A 20067-nucleotide genomic window follows, 5' to 3' on the forward strand; every position below is an offset into this window, starting at 1 on the left:
GTACTAAAGTACAAAGGATCAGAACAGTTTTTTTTGTTTGTTTGTTTGTTTTTTCCACAAGCAGCTCAAGTGATCACCTGCATGGTAGACTAGTCTCCCTGCTCTCAAATCGCATGGGAGGATGAGGTGAGGCAGCAGACCTGCATACAGTGGGTTGCTGTGTAGGGGATGAACTGAGGACTGAGGGCTCCGCATCTTTCACAGAACACAAAGAAGCCTGTCTTCAGGAAGCCAGCACGTGTATGCTCGGAGTCCCCTTGACCTACCTTATTACTATGTGACCAGTGGCAGAAATGGTTTTGGAGTCAGAGGACAGGAAGTCCTTCCAGCCAGAGATGCTCAATGGAGAAGTTACAAGGATGCCCAGAACTCAGATGGGAACCCTCCCCCATCTTGAGCATGCACTTGTACAATCTCCTGAACAAGTCATGTTAGGCAGACTTTGGCTCAGGAAGTTGGGGTGGAGCCTATGCTTCTGTTTTTACCGGCAAGCTCCATGCAATGCCAACACTTGAGAGCTGTGGGTTCATCCTTTGGGAAAGAGGATGGAGACGCACTTGGAGGTGTTAATAGTAAGATTTCAGGCCGTGGGAATAAATACGGAGCCAATGAGAATGGCGAGGACAGAGCCAGTGAAAACAGCGAGGGCGGAGCCAGTGAGAGCGGTGAGGGCGGAGCCAGTGGGGGGGGCAGCGACGTGGACAGAGCCAGTGAGAGCAGCAGGAACAGAGCCAGTGATGGGGGTGGAGGGGACACAGCGAGGACGGAGCCAGTGAGAGAGGTGAGGACAGAGCGCCAGTGAGCAGCGAGGGCGGAGCCAGTGAGCAGCAAGGGCAGAGCCAATGAGAGCAGCGAGGGCGGAGCCAGTGAGAGCTGCAAGGATGGCTGGGCTGCACACAGGAGGAGACTGGGGAGGTGTAGGCAAAGCTGGGCCTCCAGTGGTCTGCATGTAACTGTACCTTTCTTCTCCCACAGTGTGCAGGTGGCAGGAGCATGTTTGAGAGCTCACTGTTAGCCAGGGTTTCAGTTTCAGCACTGCCCTGTGAAGGAACTAATATGACTTACAGAGTCCCTTGCTCAGAAGTGGGACTCCTCATTAGCAGTGTGTGGGGAAGAGTTGATGAGACCAGAGGCCATGGTGTGGCTCTAGCACTTGCTCATCACAAGCAAGTTAGTGGTCTATGTGGGAAGCCATTGCTTATCCTCCAGAGAGCCCCCATGTCCAGTCCTGGCCCACCTTCTCTTTGCCATCAGTGACTGTAGCTTTCCTGGGCCCTAGACAGGCAGCCCAGGCACCCTCACTCCTTTCATCCTGCTGACTTCTCAGCTTTTAATGGGCCCTGGATGGCCCATATTTAGGACTCTGGAGCCCTGGAGTCTTGGGGAATTTATTGGGACACCAGGACTCTCCTCTATAGAGTGGGTGGGGAGAGCCCCCGCTACTTCCTCTCCCCCATGTGTTGCTAGCATTCTGGGATAGTCATGGAGGAGAAGCCTGGGATTTATTTTTAAAACTCTCTTTGAAAATTTATTTTTATTTCAAATACGTTGGTGTTTTTGCCTGCATGTATATCTGTGTGAGGGTGTTGGGTCCCCTGGAACTGGAGTTACAGACAGTTGTGAGCTGCCATGTAGAACTTGGGTCCTTTGGAAGATCAGTCAGTGCTCTTAACCACTGACCCATCTCTCAATTTCCCTGTTTTTAAAACTCTTAGTATTAACAAATACTTTTATTACATATCAAAGAATGGATAAGAATTTCTATGTAGTTGTCACCCAACCTCAGTTAATAATTTCTGGGCATTGCTGCTCTGTTTTCAATTAAGAATGTATTCTGGTCTCAAATAGATTGAGAAGCACCTCCTCCCTGGGTACTCATCTACTACTGGCAACTGTCATTGCTCTGAATCATGAGTACGTAAGAATACATTTAAGTACCACACACATTCTGTGTGTACTACCACAGAATGCTATTGTGTAACTGAAGATACACTCAAATGGGAGGGGCATGTGTGTATATGTGTGCAGGTGCACATGTGCCATGATGCATGTGTGTATATGTGTGTGGGTGCACCTGTGCCATGGTGCATGTATGTGTGTGGGTGCACATGTGCCATGATGCATGTGTGTATATATGTGTGGATGCAAATGTGCCATGGTGCCTATGTGTATATGTGTTCAGGTGCACATGTGCCATGGTGCATGTGTGTGTTTGGGTACACATGCGCCATGGTGCATTGTGCATATGTGTGCAGGTGCACATGTGCCATGGTGCATGTGTGTATTTGTGTGGGGGTTCATGCGTGCCATGGTGCGTGTCTGTGTGTGGGTGCACATGTGACATGGTGCATGTCTGTGTGTGGTTGCACATGTGCCATGGTGCATGTATATGTGTGGGTGCACATGTGCCATGGTGTATGTGTGTCTATGTGTGTGGATGCACATGTGTCATGGTGATGTGTGTATATGTGTGTGGGTACACGTGTGCCATGGTGCATGTGTGTATGTGTGTGTGGATGCACATGTGCCATGGTGCATGTGTGTATATGTGTGTGGATGCACGTGTGCCATATGTGTACAGGTGCACGTGTGCCATGGTGCATGTGGAGGTCAGAAGATAACTTTAAGAAGTCAGTCCACTCCTTCCGCTGTGTGGGATTGCACTCACCAGGCTTGGCAACAAGGATCTTTCCTCACTGAGCTCCACATATATTTTGTATAACAACCTTGTCAGGTAGAGGCTGCGTGTACCACAGACCTAGGGAGGTTCAGGCCCTCCCCCAGCCACACAACAAGCACCTCTCACCAGCCATTCTGTTTCTTACTCAGCTCCTACTGTCACCATGGAGGAGATCATGCATCCGCACGTCTGTTGTGGGTCCACTCTGCACCAGGCTGTTCTGGCTGCAGAGGACACGGCAAGAGACAGAATAGATAAGATCTTCTCTTCCTGGAGTCTCTGTTCTAGCTGGAGAGACCAGGACCATTCTTATAAATAAATACTGTGCAAGCTGGACGAGGATGCGGTCTATAGACAGTCCGGCGGGCAGGAGGGGAGGAGCAAAGGGCGCTGCTGTTGCACAGAGGATGCCCAGAGATTTGACATCAGTCGAAGCCTGGAGGGCTGGGCAAGTCATGAGAATCTACCGGAGAGAACTCTGCATCGAGAACAGCAAATGCAAAGGCCCCTGCATAGGGTGGCGGGACTTGGAGCTGTGGTAGGGGTAATGGGAGAACCACGAGGGACAAGGTTTCAGGAAATGGGACAGTGTCCTAAGGGGCCCCATGTGACAGATTCTCCTTGACTGTGGGGCAGGAGTTGGACATTTTCGTTTTGTGAGATCAGATCTCACTATGTAGAGGAGGCTGTCGTTGAGTTCAAGGTCTGGATTACAGGTGTGAGGCACATATCCAGCTTCTGTGCATCTTGTAAGGCCCCAGAACCGCCCTCCCCACAGAGGGCTCGGTACTAACTCCCAAGAGAGAGGATGCAGCAGAGCAGGAGATGGTGTACGAGGCCCAGGTGAGTGCTGGAGCCATCGGGAGCAAGCCTATCCAGAGAGGCCCCATACTGCAGTGGGGCAGGGCGAGGCAAGGATGGCCGACAGCTGCTCAGAACAGAAGCCTTGTCTGGACAGGCTGGAGAGAGTAAAGCAGACTTCCAGGAAATGCAGAGTGGCTGACTTTCTGACGTGCTGACAGGCACCCTGGCCATGCCCATTGAACTCCCTTCTCGACTGTGTCCAGCATCAGCCAGCTCTCTGAACCTCCAGCCTCAGTTGTGTCCACTTGTCCACCCACCTCTGACGCTGGCTTCCAGTCTTGGCCCAGTTCCCATAGGACTAGGACTCAGTGGGAGAGTCACCTCAGAGTCCCAGTTCTGGTACTAAGGATTCTCACCTCTGTCCGCATAGCAGAGGCTCCAGGCCCCTTTCTCCATTTCCATCATCTGCTGGGTTGGCTCGCGGGACTCAGGAAATGGTGTTTCCCACCATTCCTGGCTTATAGGAAGGGCCCAGCACAGACACTGCAGGTGGAAGGGCTGCATAGGGGATGGGGTGTGGGAGGCCAAGGAGCTTCTGAGCCCTTTCTGTACGTCACCCCAGCTAGTGAACCCCAGTGTGTTCACTAGTCTGACAGGTCTCTGAACTAAGGCTGTGTGTGTGTGTGTGTGTGTGTGTGTGTGTGTGTGTGTGTGTAGTGTGCTGTGCTCAGTATACACATGCCCACACACTAGCAAACACATGTGAAGGCTGGAGGCTGACTTCTGGTGTCTTCCTCTGTTTCTCTTCACCTTATTTTTTGAGCAGGGTTTCAGTATTTCAGCTAGACTGGGTAGCCAGCAAGCCCCCAGGAGCTGTCTGTCCCCTCTGTGCCTACAACACTGGCATCAGAGGCACATGGCCTCATGCCCAGGTTGTATGTGGTGCTGGGAGCTAAACTCAGGTCCTTGTGCTCACACAGCAAACACTTCACTCGCTGGACAGCCCACTCCTCCCCCGCCCATCTTAAAGTTTATTAATATCTGGTTCTGGTCTCAGTATTCAGTGCCCCACAGAATCACACCTTAGTCCTCTCGCAGAGGACAGTGGATGAGGCTGAGACTTGGGCTTTTGGGAGACCAGCCCCACCCTGGAGCTCTCTGGAGTCCCCACAGTCACTTCATTAGCAGAAACTCAGGTGCTGGCAAAAGGGCTTCTTATGAATAACAGGAGACATTCTAGTTTGAGAGTGTGCCAGAAACCAAGGACAGGGCCAGAGATGTTTCTTCTTATACCCATGTCCTTCTGCTCGGACAACTGGCTTTATGGAAAGAATGTGTCCTGTGAAGTCTTTAGGGCTTGGCTGTCTTAGCAACGGTGGCTGTGATCTTTCTCACCAAAGTCACAAAATAAACACCTTTCATTCCCTTTGACCCCACAGTGGGTCGGAGTCTGCTGCCGAGGGGAATGTCCTGTATGGTGATAGTCCTAAGGCCAGGCTCTGGTTGGCAGTGATGGCTCACACCTTTAATCCCAGCACTCAGGAAGCAGAGGCCAGCCTGATCTACAGAGCAAATTCTAGGACAGCCAAGGCTACACAGAGAAACTTGTCTTGAAAAACAAGCACAATTGGAGAACTGACTGGCGAGATGGCTCAGTAGGTAAGAACACTGCTGCTCTTCCAAAGAACATGGGTTCAGTTCCCAGCACCCACATAGCGGCTTACAACTCTGTAATTCCAGCTCCAAGGCATCTGACACCCTCACACAGATACACATGCAGGCAGAACATCAATGAACGTGAAATAAAAATAAGTAAATCATTAAAAAAGAAAGAAAGAAAGAAAATAAAAAGGCCAGGCTCCATGTTCAGTCACAGTCACTGGGGAGACCATAGGGTTGTACCATTGGTTGACATGGGCCAGAGGCTCCTGAAGGGGGTGTGACACCTGAGCATCAAGCACAGTGGGAAGCAAGCACTCTCTCTCTCTCTCTCTCTCTCTCTCTCTCTCTCTCTCTCTCTCTCTCACACACACACACACACACACACACACACACACACACACACGATGCCAATCTGAGCCACCTTCTCCAGTTCTTGCTTCAATCTCTGCCTCTCCAATTCCTACCAGCTGAGCAGTACATGTAGTACATTTTAGAAGTTCTGCAGGAGGGACCACCCTGGAAGGACCACAGTGTCCTACCAGACCCACCCAGCTGTGCTCCACCGATGCTCCTTGGAGGAAGCCTGCATCTGGCCCGAGCTCAGTTCCACAGCTGTCAGTGGGTTCGTTTCTTTCTTTCTTTCTTTTTTTGCCTTGGGGCCCCTGCAGATATTTTGGCTCTGTTCTTATTAACATATTAGTTCACACACACAAAAATATACATCTTACAAAAGCATGGCCTAAGATCTTTCTACGACATACCCATGGAACCAGCACCCAAGCCAAGAAATGGAGCCCGATTTTAGCCTATTTTGGGTGGTTCCAAGCACAGCTCTGAACTTAACCTTTGTACCACCTACTCTTCACGTAGATGCAACTGCATGCCTGACAGAGGCAATTGGAAGGAAGAAGGCTATCTTTTGGCTCATGGTTCAAGGGATATAGGCCATGATATTGGGGAAGGTATGGCGGCTGGTGCTCCATCTATGGCAGCTGGAGTGAATCCTGCTCACATCTCAGTGACAGACCATGTGCAGAGAGCCCTCAGTGGGAACGGGTAAGCCTCTGGCTTTAGGCTTTCTCCTACACTGCGAAAAGCTCCACACTTTCTCCGAACAGTGCCACTACCTAGGGACTAACTGTCCAAAGCCATGAGCCTGTGAGGGTGCTGGCCTCAGGGGCATTGCAAGTTCAACCATAGCTGCTTCACACCACAGCTACATCTAGTTATCAAGTTCAACCATAGCTGCTTCACACCACAGCCGTATCTGGTTATCAAGTTCAACCATAGCTGCTTCACACCACAGCTGTCTAGTTATCAAGTTCAACCATAGCTGATTCACACCACAGCTGCATCTAGTTATCAAGCTCAACCATAGCTGCTTCACACCACAGCTGTCTAGTTATCAAGTTCAACCATAGCTGATTCACACCACAGCTGCATCTAGTTATCAAGCTCAACCATAGCTGCTTCACACCACAGCTGTCTAGTTATCAAGTTCAACCATAACTGCTTTGCACCACAGCTGTATCTAGTTATCAAGTTCAACCATAGCTGCTTCACACCACAGCTGTATCTGGTTATCAAGCTCAACCATAGCTGCTTCACACCACAGCTGTCTAGTTATCAAGTTCAACCATAGCTGATTCACACCACAGCTGCATTTAGTTATCAAGCTCAACCATAGCTGCTTCACACCACAGCTGTCTAGTTATCAAGTTCAACCATAGCTGATTCACACCACAGCTGCATCTAGTTATCAAGCTCAACCATAGCTGCTTCACACCACAGCTGTCTATTTATCAAGTTCAACCATAACTGCTTTGCACCACAGCTGTATCTAGTTATCAAGTTCAACCATAGCTGCTTCACACCACAGCCGTATCTGGTTATCAAGTTCAACCATAGCTGCTTCACACCAGAACTGTATCTAGTTATCAAGTTAAAACCATAACTGCTCTACACCAAAGCTGTATCTAGTTGTTTAGTTTCTTAACTTTCTATAAATCTCTCTGGGTATCTAGTTGCTCTTCTCAGTGTTATGATTCAGCCATAGTGCACATGTGGCCATGGTTAGATACCTCTCCTTCTATGTGGTATTCTATTCACTAATTGATTTTATTTCATACACTGGCATATGATTGTCACCTCAGCTTTCAGGAGACCGAGGCAGGAGGGTTGTGAATTCAAGGTAGACTTATCTCAACACACTCCGCCCCCCAAAAAAAACCAGGCAAACTCAGTGAACAGCGTGCACTCCGGGAGGAAGCAGGGCAGAGTGAGTGTGCACACGGTCCTTCAAGGTCTCCTTAGGATGCTTACAGCTAACCAGCGTTGATCTGCTTGGCACACAGCAGTGTGATGGGAGGGAATGGTTACAGCAAGCAGGCAAATCTTTCGAAGTCGGCTCATAAAATAAAGCCAGGAATGCTTCATGGGGGAAATACCAGCCCACATTGCTCCATTAGTGTGGATCCCGCGTCCACCAAGCATATGCCGAGCATCTCTTTTGTGCTCAGCTTCTAATCTGGATTTTTTTTTTTTTGCCAGCCTAGGGTTGAATCTAAAAGTCTATTGATAAATGGGATGAATTTCTTTAAAGCAGCGGTTCTCAACCTGTGGGTCCTGACCCCTTTTTAGGGCCAGAGATCAGATATCTTGTCTATCAGTTAGTTACATTATGATTCGTTATAGTAGCAAAATTACAGTCATGAAGTAGCAACTATGGTTGGGGTCACCACAAAACGAGGGGCTGTGTTAAGGGTGGCCGCATTAGGACGGTGAGAACCACTGCTATAAAGGTTTGTCCCCCTTCCTTCTTTCCCCCCCTCTTGCCATCCCTCCCCCTCTTCCTCATCTTTTTTTCTCCTCCTCTTCTTTCTCTTTCTCTTGCTCCTCTTCTTTATGCTGAGGTCAAATTCAAGTCCGTTTCCAGATCTTCAGATGGGATTACTTCGTATCTTTTCATATTGCTCCTGGACTCATTTCCCACTCCACAGAGTTTTAGACTCACCCCAAAAACTGAGTGGAAAGTATAGAGTTCCCATATGTCTCCTTGTCCACCACAAGGGCGCGCGTGCTTGCTTGTTTCAGTCGATGACCTCACAGTGACATCATCGCTGAAGTCCACAGCTAGCGTGAGAGAGAGTTCCCTCCTTGGTACTGGTGTTCTATGGTTCACACAACGGGTGACTGGATGTTGACCTGCATCTATGAAAGTCAAGTGTGCTGACACATCGTCCCTTCCTCCATATTACTGTCCCCTCAGAATGTCACATGGTGGCAGTCGTACAATACGTACTTGTTCCCCAGTGACCTTTCCCACTTAGTAGTAATTTCGATTTTCCTTTCACATGTAGAACATGTTTTCCATGTCAGTAATTGCCCAGCAGGATTGTTAACTGCCGTCCAGTGTTCCAGCCCATCTTGGAGGTTTAAATCACTTCTGTGTTTTTGCTATCGTGGATTACAGTGTAGAGAATAGGTCTGCAGGTTCACGTGTGCTGGATCCCTAGATAGGGATTTCTCGTGCAGAGAGCTGGTCTTCGGGCTGCTGAACACCATCTGGGAATGCTGCTTCACATCATACTCCAACCCATAATATTTGAGCAGCTATTTCTCCTAACTCGTGGCAATCCTCAGTATCACTAAGATTTTAAGATTTTTGTCAGTTTACTAATGGAGACATGATACCAGAAAGGGTTGTCTAGTACCGAGAAAGATGCTGATCAGAGACCAAGTTCAAGTCAAAAAGGGAAGAGAACCCTGATCGATTAGTAATGTCTGCCATGGGTGCTACATCAGAGAGTATGGGAGCCGCACACTTGTCATCTCGGACACCCAGAGCCAGAGTGTTAACAAGCTTTTAGACTTTTCCATTGAGCATTTTAGCCGTTTGTCACTTCTTTTACAAATTGTTCATTACTTTTCTATTGGGCGGAGCATCATTATAGACTGATGAGAAGTGTTTTTCTGTTGGGTGTAGTAACTTCTGGGAAGCCCCTCCCCCAAGTGCTAAAGATAACAAGTGTTAGGCCCTCACCCATGATTGACAAATGGTCTACCTCTCACCTATATCCCCAGCCCAACCCATTTTTTTTTGCTTTGTAAGCTAATATAAAGAAATTTTGAATTATTTTTTAAACTTTTTATTGATTTTTTGTGAATTTCACATCACGCACCCAATCCCACTCAATTCCCTGACCCCCCATATCTGCCCTCCACCCTTGCAACCTCCCCCCAAAGAAAACAAAAAAAATAAGAATTAAAAAAAATCTTGCCATGGTAGCTGTGCTGTGTCACCCTTTTGTGCAGTTTTGCTTCAAGTGCAATGAGTCACTGAGCCAGGTCGCGGGCGCTGGCTTCTGCTACACTGTGGATACTGGAGCCCCACCGGAACAACTCTCGGATATCCTGTCGTTGCCCTGTGTCATGGAGATCCTATAACTTTGGTTCTGCAGGATTGGCTGCTTCACATGCTCTAATATTTCTAAGATGGGGTAGATGTTGGGTTGGGTCAACTTAAAGCCCTGGATCTGGGCCTGGGTAGTAGATGAGTTGGTCAGCCCATCCATTCTCCTGCACCTATCACCAGGGCCCCCTCTCCTGCCTGAGGCAGTTGGCAAGGGGCAGAACTCAACCCCATTTTTAAACATCAGAAAAATTTCACCAACTTTCTTTTAATGTCCGACTTACACACACACACACACACACACACACACACACACACACACACGAACTTACTATGTTTCTTTGAACTCATGATTTTCTTATTAACCTCCCAAATAGCTGGATTTACCCAGTTCATTATACTCTTAAATGATACTAACATTTAAAGAACAGCTAATGCTAATAAAGAGATTATCATGGGCTAAACATTAGTTTGTAAGCCTGACCTGTGAAACAGAAACGTGTGGAGAATCAGCCATTTGTCATTTGTCAGAGTTACACAGCCTGGGCATGGCTGTGCTGGTAGCAGTGGCAGAAGGTATGCTGGTGTTAAGACTTCCATGAATTTAGCCAGGTGTGGTGGCACACGCCTTTAATCCTAGCACTCGAGAGGCAGAGGCAGGAGGATCTCTGAGTTTGAGACCAGCCTGATTTACACAGCAAATTTCAGGACAGCCAGGACTATGTAGAGAGACCTTGTCTTTAATAAAAATGCTTCCATGAATTCAGTAGTATCTTTTAATAAATTTATCTTATAGTGAGTGGTATTCTCTAGTAATCCTGGCACACAGAGACAGGATTGTTAAGTTGGAAGCTAACCCGTGCTACACAGCCAGACTCTTTGTTTGACTGCTAGTTTTTTGGGACAGGTCTCACTGCAGCTCTGACTGTCCTGGAACTCACTATGTAGACCAGGTTGGCCTAGAACTCACCATGTAGATCAGGCTGGCCTAGAACTCACTATGTAGATCAGACTGGCCTAGAACTCACAGAGATCCTCTGTGGTACCTCTGCCTGCCCAGTGCTGGCTGGGATTAAAGGTATAGTCTACCACACCTGGCTTAGTCTCTCTCTCTCTCTCTCTCTCTCTCTCTCTCTCTCTCTCTCTCAGATAAATAGGTCTTAAAAATTGCCTTTTGCAATTGAGCAGCTGCCTGCATTTGCAGGCTTATGTCACATGTAAATTCAAGGAATAGTAATCATTCTCCCCACAGATAACTACTCAGGGACTGGAGAGATGGTTCAGGGGTTAAGAGTACCAGCTTCTCTTACAGAGTATCCAAGTGTCGTTCCCAGGACCCACATCAGGTGACCCACAACTGTCTGTAACTCCAGCTCCAGGATAAATAAATGAAATATTCCACACATAAATATAAAATCTTTAATTTAACTCTTTAATAATTCCAAAATGTCTCCATTCCTGCTCCTTTGGTCCACTATTTACCATCCTTCGTTAATGTGTTGTGAGTGCGCACACCAGTGCGTGGGAGATGGCATCCAGAGGATTGCCACAGGTTTGAGGCCTGCTCGCTTTACAGAGCAAGTGTCAGTGCAGCTAGACCACGTAGTAAAACCCTGTCTCAAAAATCAAACAACTTCGGTTGGAGAGTTGACTCAACAGTTAAGAGTACTTGTTGCTCTTGCAGAGGACCAGAGTTCAAGTCTCAGCACCCACACGGTGGCTCTCAGTCTCCTGTAACTTCAATCCCAGAGGATCTGACACCTCCCCCTGGCTTTCATGAGCACTACACACATGTGGTATGCACATCTTCATGCAGGTCAAATACTTACACATAAATTAATAAAGTAAAATAAAAATTTAACTCCCCACAAAATAACATCAAAAAGGAGAACCCTTAATCAGATCTTTTCAGGAAGAAAATCTCAATTTATGGCTCAACTATCCCAAGCCCCCAAGGCTCGGGATCCCTAGCCCAGGTATATGTCTGACCTTAAGTCCTTTTGTTATTCAAGGGGACATCGGAAGATGCAGGGTGAATAGCCAATAGAACTGCAGGTTCTCATGGTGCCAGGCGTGAAGGAAGCCTGATGCTCCAGCCCCCTGGCTGCCAGGCACTCTGGGATCCTGGCTCTCTGCCAGAGGTGAAAACGAGCTGCAGGCCTCTGGCCACTCTCGCCCCCTCCTCTTGGGTTTGCATCTCATTGCTGAGGGTTGCACCAGGCTTAATCTCTGTAAGAGCAGACTCCAAGGAGCCAGGCTGCAGGGAGCAGTGCCAGCAGCTTGGAGTGCTCTGTGAGCATGCCCTGTGCTTGGGCAAGGAGGCCAGAGCAATATGCAGAAATGGCTTTTAGCGCTCCACCCGGTCTGTGCCTTCCGGTGCCTGCGGAGACTAATATGAAGGACCTGGTGAAGGTCATAGCCTGTGCTCTCTCTCCAAGTGTAGGTTCACTTAGTCAATCTTATTCTCACCCCTGTCCCGATAAGCCTTCATCTGAGACAGAGTTTATTTCAAAGTAAAGGTGCCTGTGGCCCACTTCAGGGCTTAAATGTGCAGCATTCATACAAGTGAGGCTTGATCATGGCCTCTAGGCTGCTGGGCTTTTCCAAGAATGGAGATAATAGCCAATAAGTAGATGTAAGGTAATGAGAACGGGCACCCTTTTTCGTTTGTTTACCAGGGAGCTCAGAGCTGAATGGATGCTCCATCACTAAGCATCTAACAGTAGATTATTATAATTGGTGTCTCATGGGTGCCCATGGGAGAGCATGGTAGACATAGGACGTTCTTGTCATCTCTGACACCCGGAACCTGAGATCTGACACTCTGTTTCCTAGCCATCCTATTTTGTACAAGGTGAGTATTCCTAGTCTGAAAATCCCAAATGCAACGTAAATCAAAACCTGACACATCCAACAAATGATCAAAGTTTGGAGCATTGGGCTCTGGTAAGGAGTATGCCAGCATTCCAGTGTTGGTACACTCCCAGGTCTGAAACACTTTTGGCCGAGCATCTCAGACAGTGACATCTAACCTGGGTGTAATTCTGTAAGACTATGTGAGGTCCCATGCATGCATGCAAGCAAAGGTCACAGACCTCTCTATTGGGAGGTGAGGACGCTGTCTGATGGCCATTGCAGTTGGCCTGTCTGTGTACCTCTTGTCCTACGTGGTCACTGTGTCCCTTTCCCTCTGCACCTGACCCCTGCCTTCACCTCTGAACCCCAGCGAAACAAGCCCCTATAAAGTGCTCCTAGACTCTTCCCAAGGCCTCCCCTCAGTCTGTACCCCATTACTTCCTCGTGGGATGCCCTGGCAGTTATGATTATCCCGATATGGCTGGTCTACGAAGACTTCTTAAGGCTTAAATTGCAGGCATGTCCAGCCTCTTGATGTTGCTACTGATGTTTGTCTTCTACAAAATTCACACTCCAGAGCCTTGCAAATCAGTTCAAACAAACAAACAAACAAAAAACGGGCTGGAGAGATGGATCACACTGAACTTTCATAGCAATTCCAGCTCCAGGGAGATCCCACAATCTCTTCTAGTCTCCCTGGGTACCTACACTCACATGTACAGCCTCTCTCCCTCCCTCCCTCCTTCCCTCCCTCCCTCCCTCCTTCTCACTCTCCTTCTCCCTCCCTCTCTGTCTCTGACACAACTAAAATCCATAAAATGCTTTCTAAATGATATATTTATTTTTATTTTATGTGCATGTGTGTTTTGCATGCATGTATGTCTGTGTACCAAATGAATGCCTGGCGCCCATGGAGGCCATCAGAGGGCACTGGATTCCCTGCAACTGAAGCTACAAATGGTTATGAGCTGCCGAGTGCTGGAATCAAACCTGGGTCCTCTGGAAGAGCAACAGGTGCTGTTAACTGCTAAGTCATCTCTCCAATCCCTACAAAATTCTTAATAAGGAAGGAAAATCTCAGGATGTTCTAAGTGAGTCTATGGCTTTGTGTGGACATCCTGGGGCGCATGCCCAGTAGAAGGAAACAATGACAGTCTCGAGTGCTCATACTTCAGGACTTACCGCAAGGACTGGGCTCCCAGGCTCACGAATCTGATTCAGCTATGCCTCTCACTGCCCCAGCCCCTCAGTGCCAGCCTTGTCACCTCCCTTACCACCTCTTGTCTGGCTGCATGGGGAAGTAGAATCAAAAACAACAACAACAACAAAAACCTCCGCAAACTTTCCTTGAAATCTCTTGAGCTGAGTGTCTGTGGGGCAGCTAGGACACAGAAGGCTGTGCATTTTGACCTGGGTCATTTGATCATTAATTTGTTTGGCAGATGTGAATCCTGCCTGGGGTGGGGGTAAGGCTGAGACTAGGGTGCAGAATTAAAGGAGGTCCACTCCCATGCCCCACAGACTCCCTGGGAATGGGAGTCCCCTGTCCCCTTTAGGTTCTTGCCCTAATCCCTGGTGTATGTTTTCCCAGCCTCCACACATTTCCTAGCATATTTTTTCTGGCACCTGTTACAGGTGTTAGGAAGGCAATGACAAGCCACAGAGCCTGTGAAGCCATTTGTAAAGACTGCCCTTTACAGGGAACTAGCTAGAGGCCATTACACATAAGACAGCTATTATCAGATACGACCAAGACTAGTGGAGGCATTCCTAGGGTCAGTGGGCAGTGAGGAAACGGGCAGGGACACACCTAGGTCCCTAGGAGCCAGAGCAAGGGAGCACTGTGCAAAATGATCCTAGGCTGTGTGTTCTCAGAAAGCTCTAGAGTTTGTCAGTGATTGGCTAAAAAGAGAAATTCAATAGTGGAGACTATTCTAAGCTGCCCTTGTTGGGGTTGCCCGGTTATGTTCCTGATCAGCTTGCTTTTCTTCCTCCCTCCCTCTCTCCCTTCTTTCCTTCCTTTCTGTTGTTCTTGTTTGTTTGTTTTTTGTGTTAGGGTCTCACTATGTAGCCCTGGGTGTCCTGGAACTCTCTAAGTAGTCCAGGCTGATCTCGAACTCACAGTGCTCCTCCGTCCTCTGCCTCCTGAGTACTGGGATTAAAGGCGTGCGTCACTACTTGCAGCTCCTCATCCGTTTTCTCTCCTGGAATTGTAGCGTCCCCTAAAGCTATTTGTCCCTGTCGTCTGCCATATCTGTGATGGAATCTATCATCGACTCCTACAAGTTTTCCTCTGACCTCCACACATGTGTTCGAGGCATGACCCCACTCCAGATTAAATTAAATAAATAGATTTACTAAGAGAAATGGGAATGCAGAGAAGTCAGACAATCCTCATCATCATCCAGTTTGGCAGCCTTGGCCAAGTACCACAGACATTACTGCCTGGCTTCAATCCCGTAGTTCTGAAGGTTGAGAGGTCAAAGGTCAAGGTGCACCTATTCAGTTTCACTGGGACGAGGGATCTCTACCTTGCAGATGGGACCTTCCTGCTGTATCCACACAGGCAACACCTCATCCAGTCTGTGTCCTCTCCAAAAAGTCACAGTAGGATTTAGGACTTGAACATAGCGGAGTGTCAAAGGGCAAAAGTTTAGCCCCTAACACCTGCCCCATGGCTGCACAACGTGTTCTAGAGACTTTAACTCTGGAGTTTCTCTGGAGTTTAGGCTGCTTCCAGACGAAGGGCCTGTGGGACTCCTACCCGTGCAACTGCAGCCCGGTCAGCCTGCCTGACCTTGGGACAGTCCCTTCTCAGCTTCCAGCCCTTGGCACCCCTTTTCTCCGCGGGTGGCTGGGAAACCGTAGCCTGGACCCGGAGGTGGAGCAAAACGCGCGCTCGCACCCCGGGCGGTGCAGGTGGCGCAGGGCGTGGGCTGCGGTGGCCGAGGTGGGTGTCGGCGGTGGCGCTGCGGAGGCTGTTGCGGCCCGCGCGCGACCTTCCGCGCGTGAGCCCGGGACTGTCCCCCTCGGCGGCCGCCCCCTCCCGCTGCTCTTGTCCTGCGCGCCCCGCGCCCCTCCCGGCTGCCAGCCAACTGCGTGCCCCCGGGGCCGGCAAGAAGCCACATGCCCCCGCAAGGAATGCCGGGCTGCCGGGCGGGCGGGGGGCGGGCCGGACCGAGGCGCCCCGCCGCGAAGGTGGGTGACGGCCGGGGCGCCGCCCCCGCGCACACTTTCCCGGTGAACCACACTCACGGCCGAACGGCGGCCCTCGGGCTGAGGGCAGGGAACCCTGTCCCCTGCGCGCGCCCCCCGCGTCCCGGCTCGCAGGAGGGGCAGGCCGTGCGGCTCCCCCACCCCTCCCGCCGCCTCGGGCTTTGGGGCCCCCGGTGGGGAGCAGGGGGCTGGTGAGCCGAGGAGCAGGGGTGTGGCCAGCGGGGGCCCCGGGGAGTGAGTCACACACACACTCTGCTCGCCCAGTCCCGGGGCCCAGCACGGTCCCAAGGCCGAGCACAGCCCGCCGAAGAAGAGTGTCCGGGGGTCTGGCATGAGGACCGTGGGGAGGGGCTGCAGCCGGGTTCTGTGGTGAGGGCGGTAAGCATGCTCTGGGGACACTCCCCCCTGGAGAGAGGGGTGGGCTTGGAGTCAGGGCTAGCCCTGGCTGGCACGCAACCAGCTCCCCAGCCCTGCCCGTACCTGCTAGGAGCTGCCCAAGGGGCCTGGCTTCTTCCTCCTGGCAGCCCCTCACTCGGGGCCTCACAGCCAGCCATGCAGAGCTCGGTTCAGCTTTCCACTCCCTCGGTCCCCCCTTGGCAGAGTTTGTCAGGTTCTTGGGGGTCCCTTGTGTCCTTCGAACTTAGTATCCAGGCTGTGCTTCCCAGGCCTGCCTCCTGGCCTGAGCTACCCCTGGGCCCTGACCCCATGGGGCTGGTGGCTCCAGTCGTCCCCAGGACCAGCCCGGGATAGAAATGGCATTTCCTCTTGGCCAGGCTACAGCTGTTTTTGTTGTCTGAGTTCTCAAGCGCTTCCTCTGGGGATGGCAGGGAGGGTAACCAGACTCCTAGGGACCCCTGTTCTCCCTCCTAGCCACTCACCCTTCTTCCCCTGTCTCTTTGATCTTCTTCCCGTGCTGGTTCGGCCTCCCCTGCCTGTCCCCAGGACAGAATGACTGAGAACATGAAGGAGTGCTTGGCCCACACCAAGGCTGCTGTAGGGGACATGGTGACAGTAGTGAAGACAGAGGTCTGCTCACCACTCCAGGACCAGGAGTATGGCCAGCCCTGGTGAGGCCTGTGGGCGGTGACTTGAGGCTGGGAGGGGGTGGCTGGACTGGATTGGTTGGGGACCCAGGGAATGGCCACCTTCCTTACTGGGTAGCTCCTGGGGTCAGAGGTGAGCAGGAGTTAGAACTTGGGCAGAGTTTCCCAGGGCCCAGCTCGCAGGAATTCACATGCTCCACCACTTCTGCAGCAAATGACCAGCATGTTGGAGTTCTTTGCCCATCTGCAACCCCCCTGCCTCCTGGACAGGTGTCCAGCCTGTCTTCCCCCTGGGCTGTCTCTGATGGCTTCTTTGCTTTTCTTCTGTGGACCCTTGCCCTGGCCAGCTCTAGGAGACCGGAGCCCTCTTCTGTGGAAGTTGAACCCAAGAAGCTGAAGGGGAAGCGTGAACTCTTCGTGACCAAAGGCTTCCAGCAAGTGGACTTCTGGTGTAAGTGGAGTGGAGGCTCTGGGCAGCTCCTTCTTTCTCCACGTGCTCCATGTGCCACTGGCTTGGGAATACTGTGCCCGAGCTCCGGTGAGAGGCTCTGAACCAGGCACACAGGGTTCAGCCTCTCTTAGGTCTTAAAGCCCACAGATGTGCAATTCCAGCTCAGGCCCGTGGCCCCACAGCCATATTTTACTTGAGACAAAAGCCTTGACATTGGCAGCATGTCCTTCACCCCCCAGGGAGGATCATAGGTTATTGCTGCCAATGGCCCTGGCCTGCTGCTGGCTGGGCAGGTCTAGGGCTGGAAGGTCTGATCCACGTGCGGTGTGTTTATTGCTCATGTGGCCCCTAGGAATTCCCCAGCCACTGTGTGGAGTCTGTCACACCATCACTGAACTGTCCCTCTTCTTCACATCCCTCCAGTCTGTGAGTCCTGCCAAGAGTACTTCGTGGATGAGTGCCCGAACCACGGTCCCCCCGTGTTTGTGTCTGACACGCCAGTGCCTGTGGGCATCCCAGATCGGGCAGCCCTCACCATCCCACAGGGCATGGAGGTGGTAAAGGAAGCTGGTGGGGAGAGCGATGTGCGGTGTATAAACGAGGTCGTCCCCAAGGGCCACATCTTTGGCCCCTATGAGGGGCAGATCTCTACCCAGGACAAGTCAGCTGGCTTCTTCTCATGGCTGGTGAGTGTCCCCTGTGCTATTATTCCTTGGGAGAGGTTGATAAGGGACTTTGAGAGAAACCAGCAGGGGATAATTTATGCATGCACAACTGTGGTTACCTATGGCTTGTGGATGATGGGTCTTGCTATTCTCTTGTCCCAGCCATGTGTCCTTTGGTGTCCAAGGGCCATGCTAAGGGATCTCACTTCAGCCGCAAGCAGATTAGTCATCACCAGGTAGAACTTAAGGCTGATTTTCCCAAGTATCCTCATGTGTGTATGTGCGCCTGGGTATGCCTGTGCAGGTGTGCGTGCGCAGGTGTGTGCACGCGCACACATCCAGCTGTCCGTTCAGTAGTATTTACAAAGACCTCAGCCAACCGCTTCTTCAAAGGGGAAGGTTTGTAGCTGAGGACTGCAGGGCCACAGAACATGGTATTTGGCTCAGAAAATGGGCATGCCAGGTATTGGAGGGAAGGTCTCCACAAGACCGACGTGGTTCCCATGCTTGGGAACAAATGGTCTTTTGAGAAGATAGGCATTGAACAAGCCTATTATTTGTTCAACTAATTGGTTCTTGCCGCCCAAGAGGGAGCACAGCACACTTTGGCACACTGTGCTTGTGGTACCTGGAACCTGCACTGGGAATGTCAGCAAGCTTTGCTGTTTACTGTCTAATGGCTTTGAATGTGCCACTTTCTTCTCTGGGCCTGTTTGGTGACTCAAGACTAAGGCGAGCTGCTGGTGAAGGTTCTCACTGGCTTCGCACCGTTCTTGGGGGTGTAATTGCTGTCATTGCTAAGTCACTAAGGCAGTCGTCATTGCTTGATATTACTGCTGTTGGTTTGAGTAGGAATGGCCCCCATAGACTAATGTGCTTGAATGCTTGGCCCATAGGGAGTGGCAATACTAGGAGGTGTGGCTTTGTTGGAGGAGGTGTGTCACTGTGGAGACCCTTTGAGGTCTCCTGGGCTCCCTGTGTGGCGTGGTCTCCTGTTGCCTGGGGATCAAGATGCAGAACTCTCAGCTCCTTCTCCAGCAGCATGTCTGTCTGCATGTTACCGTGCTTCTCAGCATGCTAATAAACTAACCCTCTGAAGCTGTAAGCCAGCCCCAGTTAAATGCTTTCTTTATAAGAGGTGGTCAGGGGAATAGAAACCCCAACTAACACAGCCTGGCTGGGTGTTTTCAGTCTGAGGCTTGGAGAATGAGTCACAGTGGTCTCGGAAGGGAGCTAGAACTTGGTTCTGTGCACTCAAGAGATGGTGAAGAAGACGGCTGTGGTGGCAGTGGAGGTTAGCCGGGAGATGGCAGGGGTGGTTTATGATACATTTCCCAAGCCTGAGGACTGAGGGAAGCTGGTGAGGTGGCCAAGCAGTGGTGTGGCCAGGTCAGGCTGTGGCACAGGAAGTCTTGGTCTCGGAGGAGGCTGGGGAGAGGGTCCATGCCAGCTGAGAACAGTGATGGATTGAGGTCTGGAGGTGGGCGAATCTGAGACTCAAGAGGGAGAGAGAGCCCTGAGGTTCGTGCGATGGGCAGAGTGCCAAAGTGAGGAGTAGGGGCTTTCAAAATCATGAGGAGGGGTTCCTTGGACTGCTCATGGGAGGAGAGGCAGGCGGTGGGGGTGGGGCATAGGATGGTAGAGGAAAGCAGCAGGGTCATTCATGCCACATCTGTGCCTCTACCTGAGTGCACAGGCCCTGTGTCAGTACAGTTTAGATGTGAATCCTGCCTGCATAGGCAGGAGATGGAACTAGCCAAAAAATAATAAAAATACACATAAAACTACTGGCAGGTGTTGGTGAGATAAAAAGCTGGGAGAAAGTAAAGAACCAGGGGAACCCATGTGACCAGAGGTCAGAGGAGGTGTCCTGACAGTAAACTGGGGTTGAAGGAAGAGCACAGTCACCTGTGTTATGGTTCTCCAGAGTAATAGAATTTATAGGATGATTATCTCTATCCATCCATCCACCCATCCATCCATCCACCCATCCATCTACCATTTATCCACCATCTATCCACCTATCTATCCATTTATTCCTCTATCCATCCATCTACCCATCCACCCATCCATCCATCCATCCGTCATCTATTTATCCACCTATCTATCTATCCATCCATCCACCTAATCATCCATCCATCTCTTCATCCATATATCATCTATCCATCCATCCACCCATCCACCCATCCATCCATCCGTCATCTATCTATCCACCTATCTATCCATCCATCCATCCATCCACCTAACCATCCATCCATCTCTTCATCCATATATCATCT

General features: G+C 50.5%; 1 protein-coding gene across 3 annotated transcripts in view; it reads left to right on the top strand.

Annotated features, from left to right (window-relative positions):
* The window catches only part of Prdm11 (PR/SET domain 11), an 82144-nt gene that overhangs the window by 16912 nt on the left and 45165 nt on the right, over positions 1 to 20067 (top strand). For 2 of the 3 annotated variants that reach the window (XM_085696625.2, XM_085696635.2), the window contains exons 2-4: positions 16572 to 16696; positions 17020 to 17123; positions 17547 to 17809. In XM_085696625.2, the coding sequence (XP_085552751.2) occupies positions 16572 to 16696; positions 17020 to 17123; positions 17547 to 17809 (492 nt within the window). Of the gene's footprint in view, positions 1 to 15774; positions 16008 to 16571; positions 16697 to 17019; positions 17124 to 17546; positions 17810 to 20067 lie in introns of those variants that run through there. The other variant, XM_048428232.3, reaches the window with a different exon arrangement.

Source organism: Myodes glareolus, chromosome 10 (genome assembly GCF_982192425.1).
Source record: "Myodes glareolus chromosome 10, mMyoGla1.1, whole genome shotgun sequence".
In the NCBI taxonomy this organism is placed as follows: Eukaryota; Metazoa; Chordata; class Mammalia; order Rodentia; family Cricetidae; genus Myodes; species Myodes glareolus.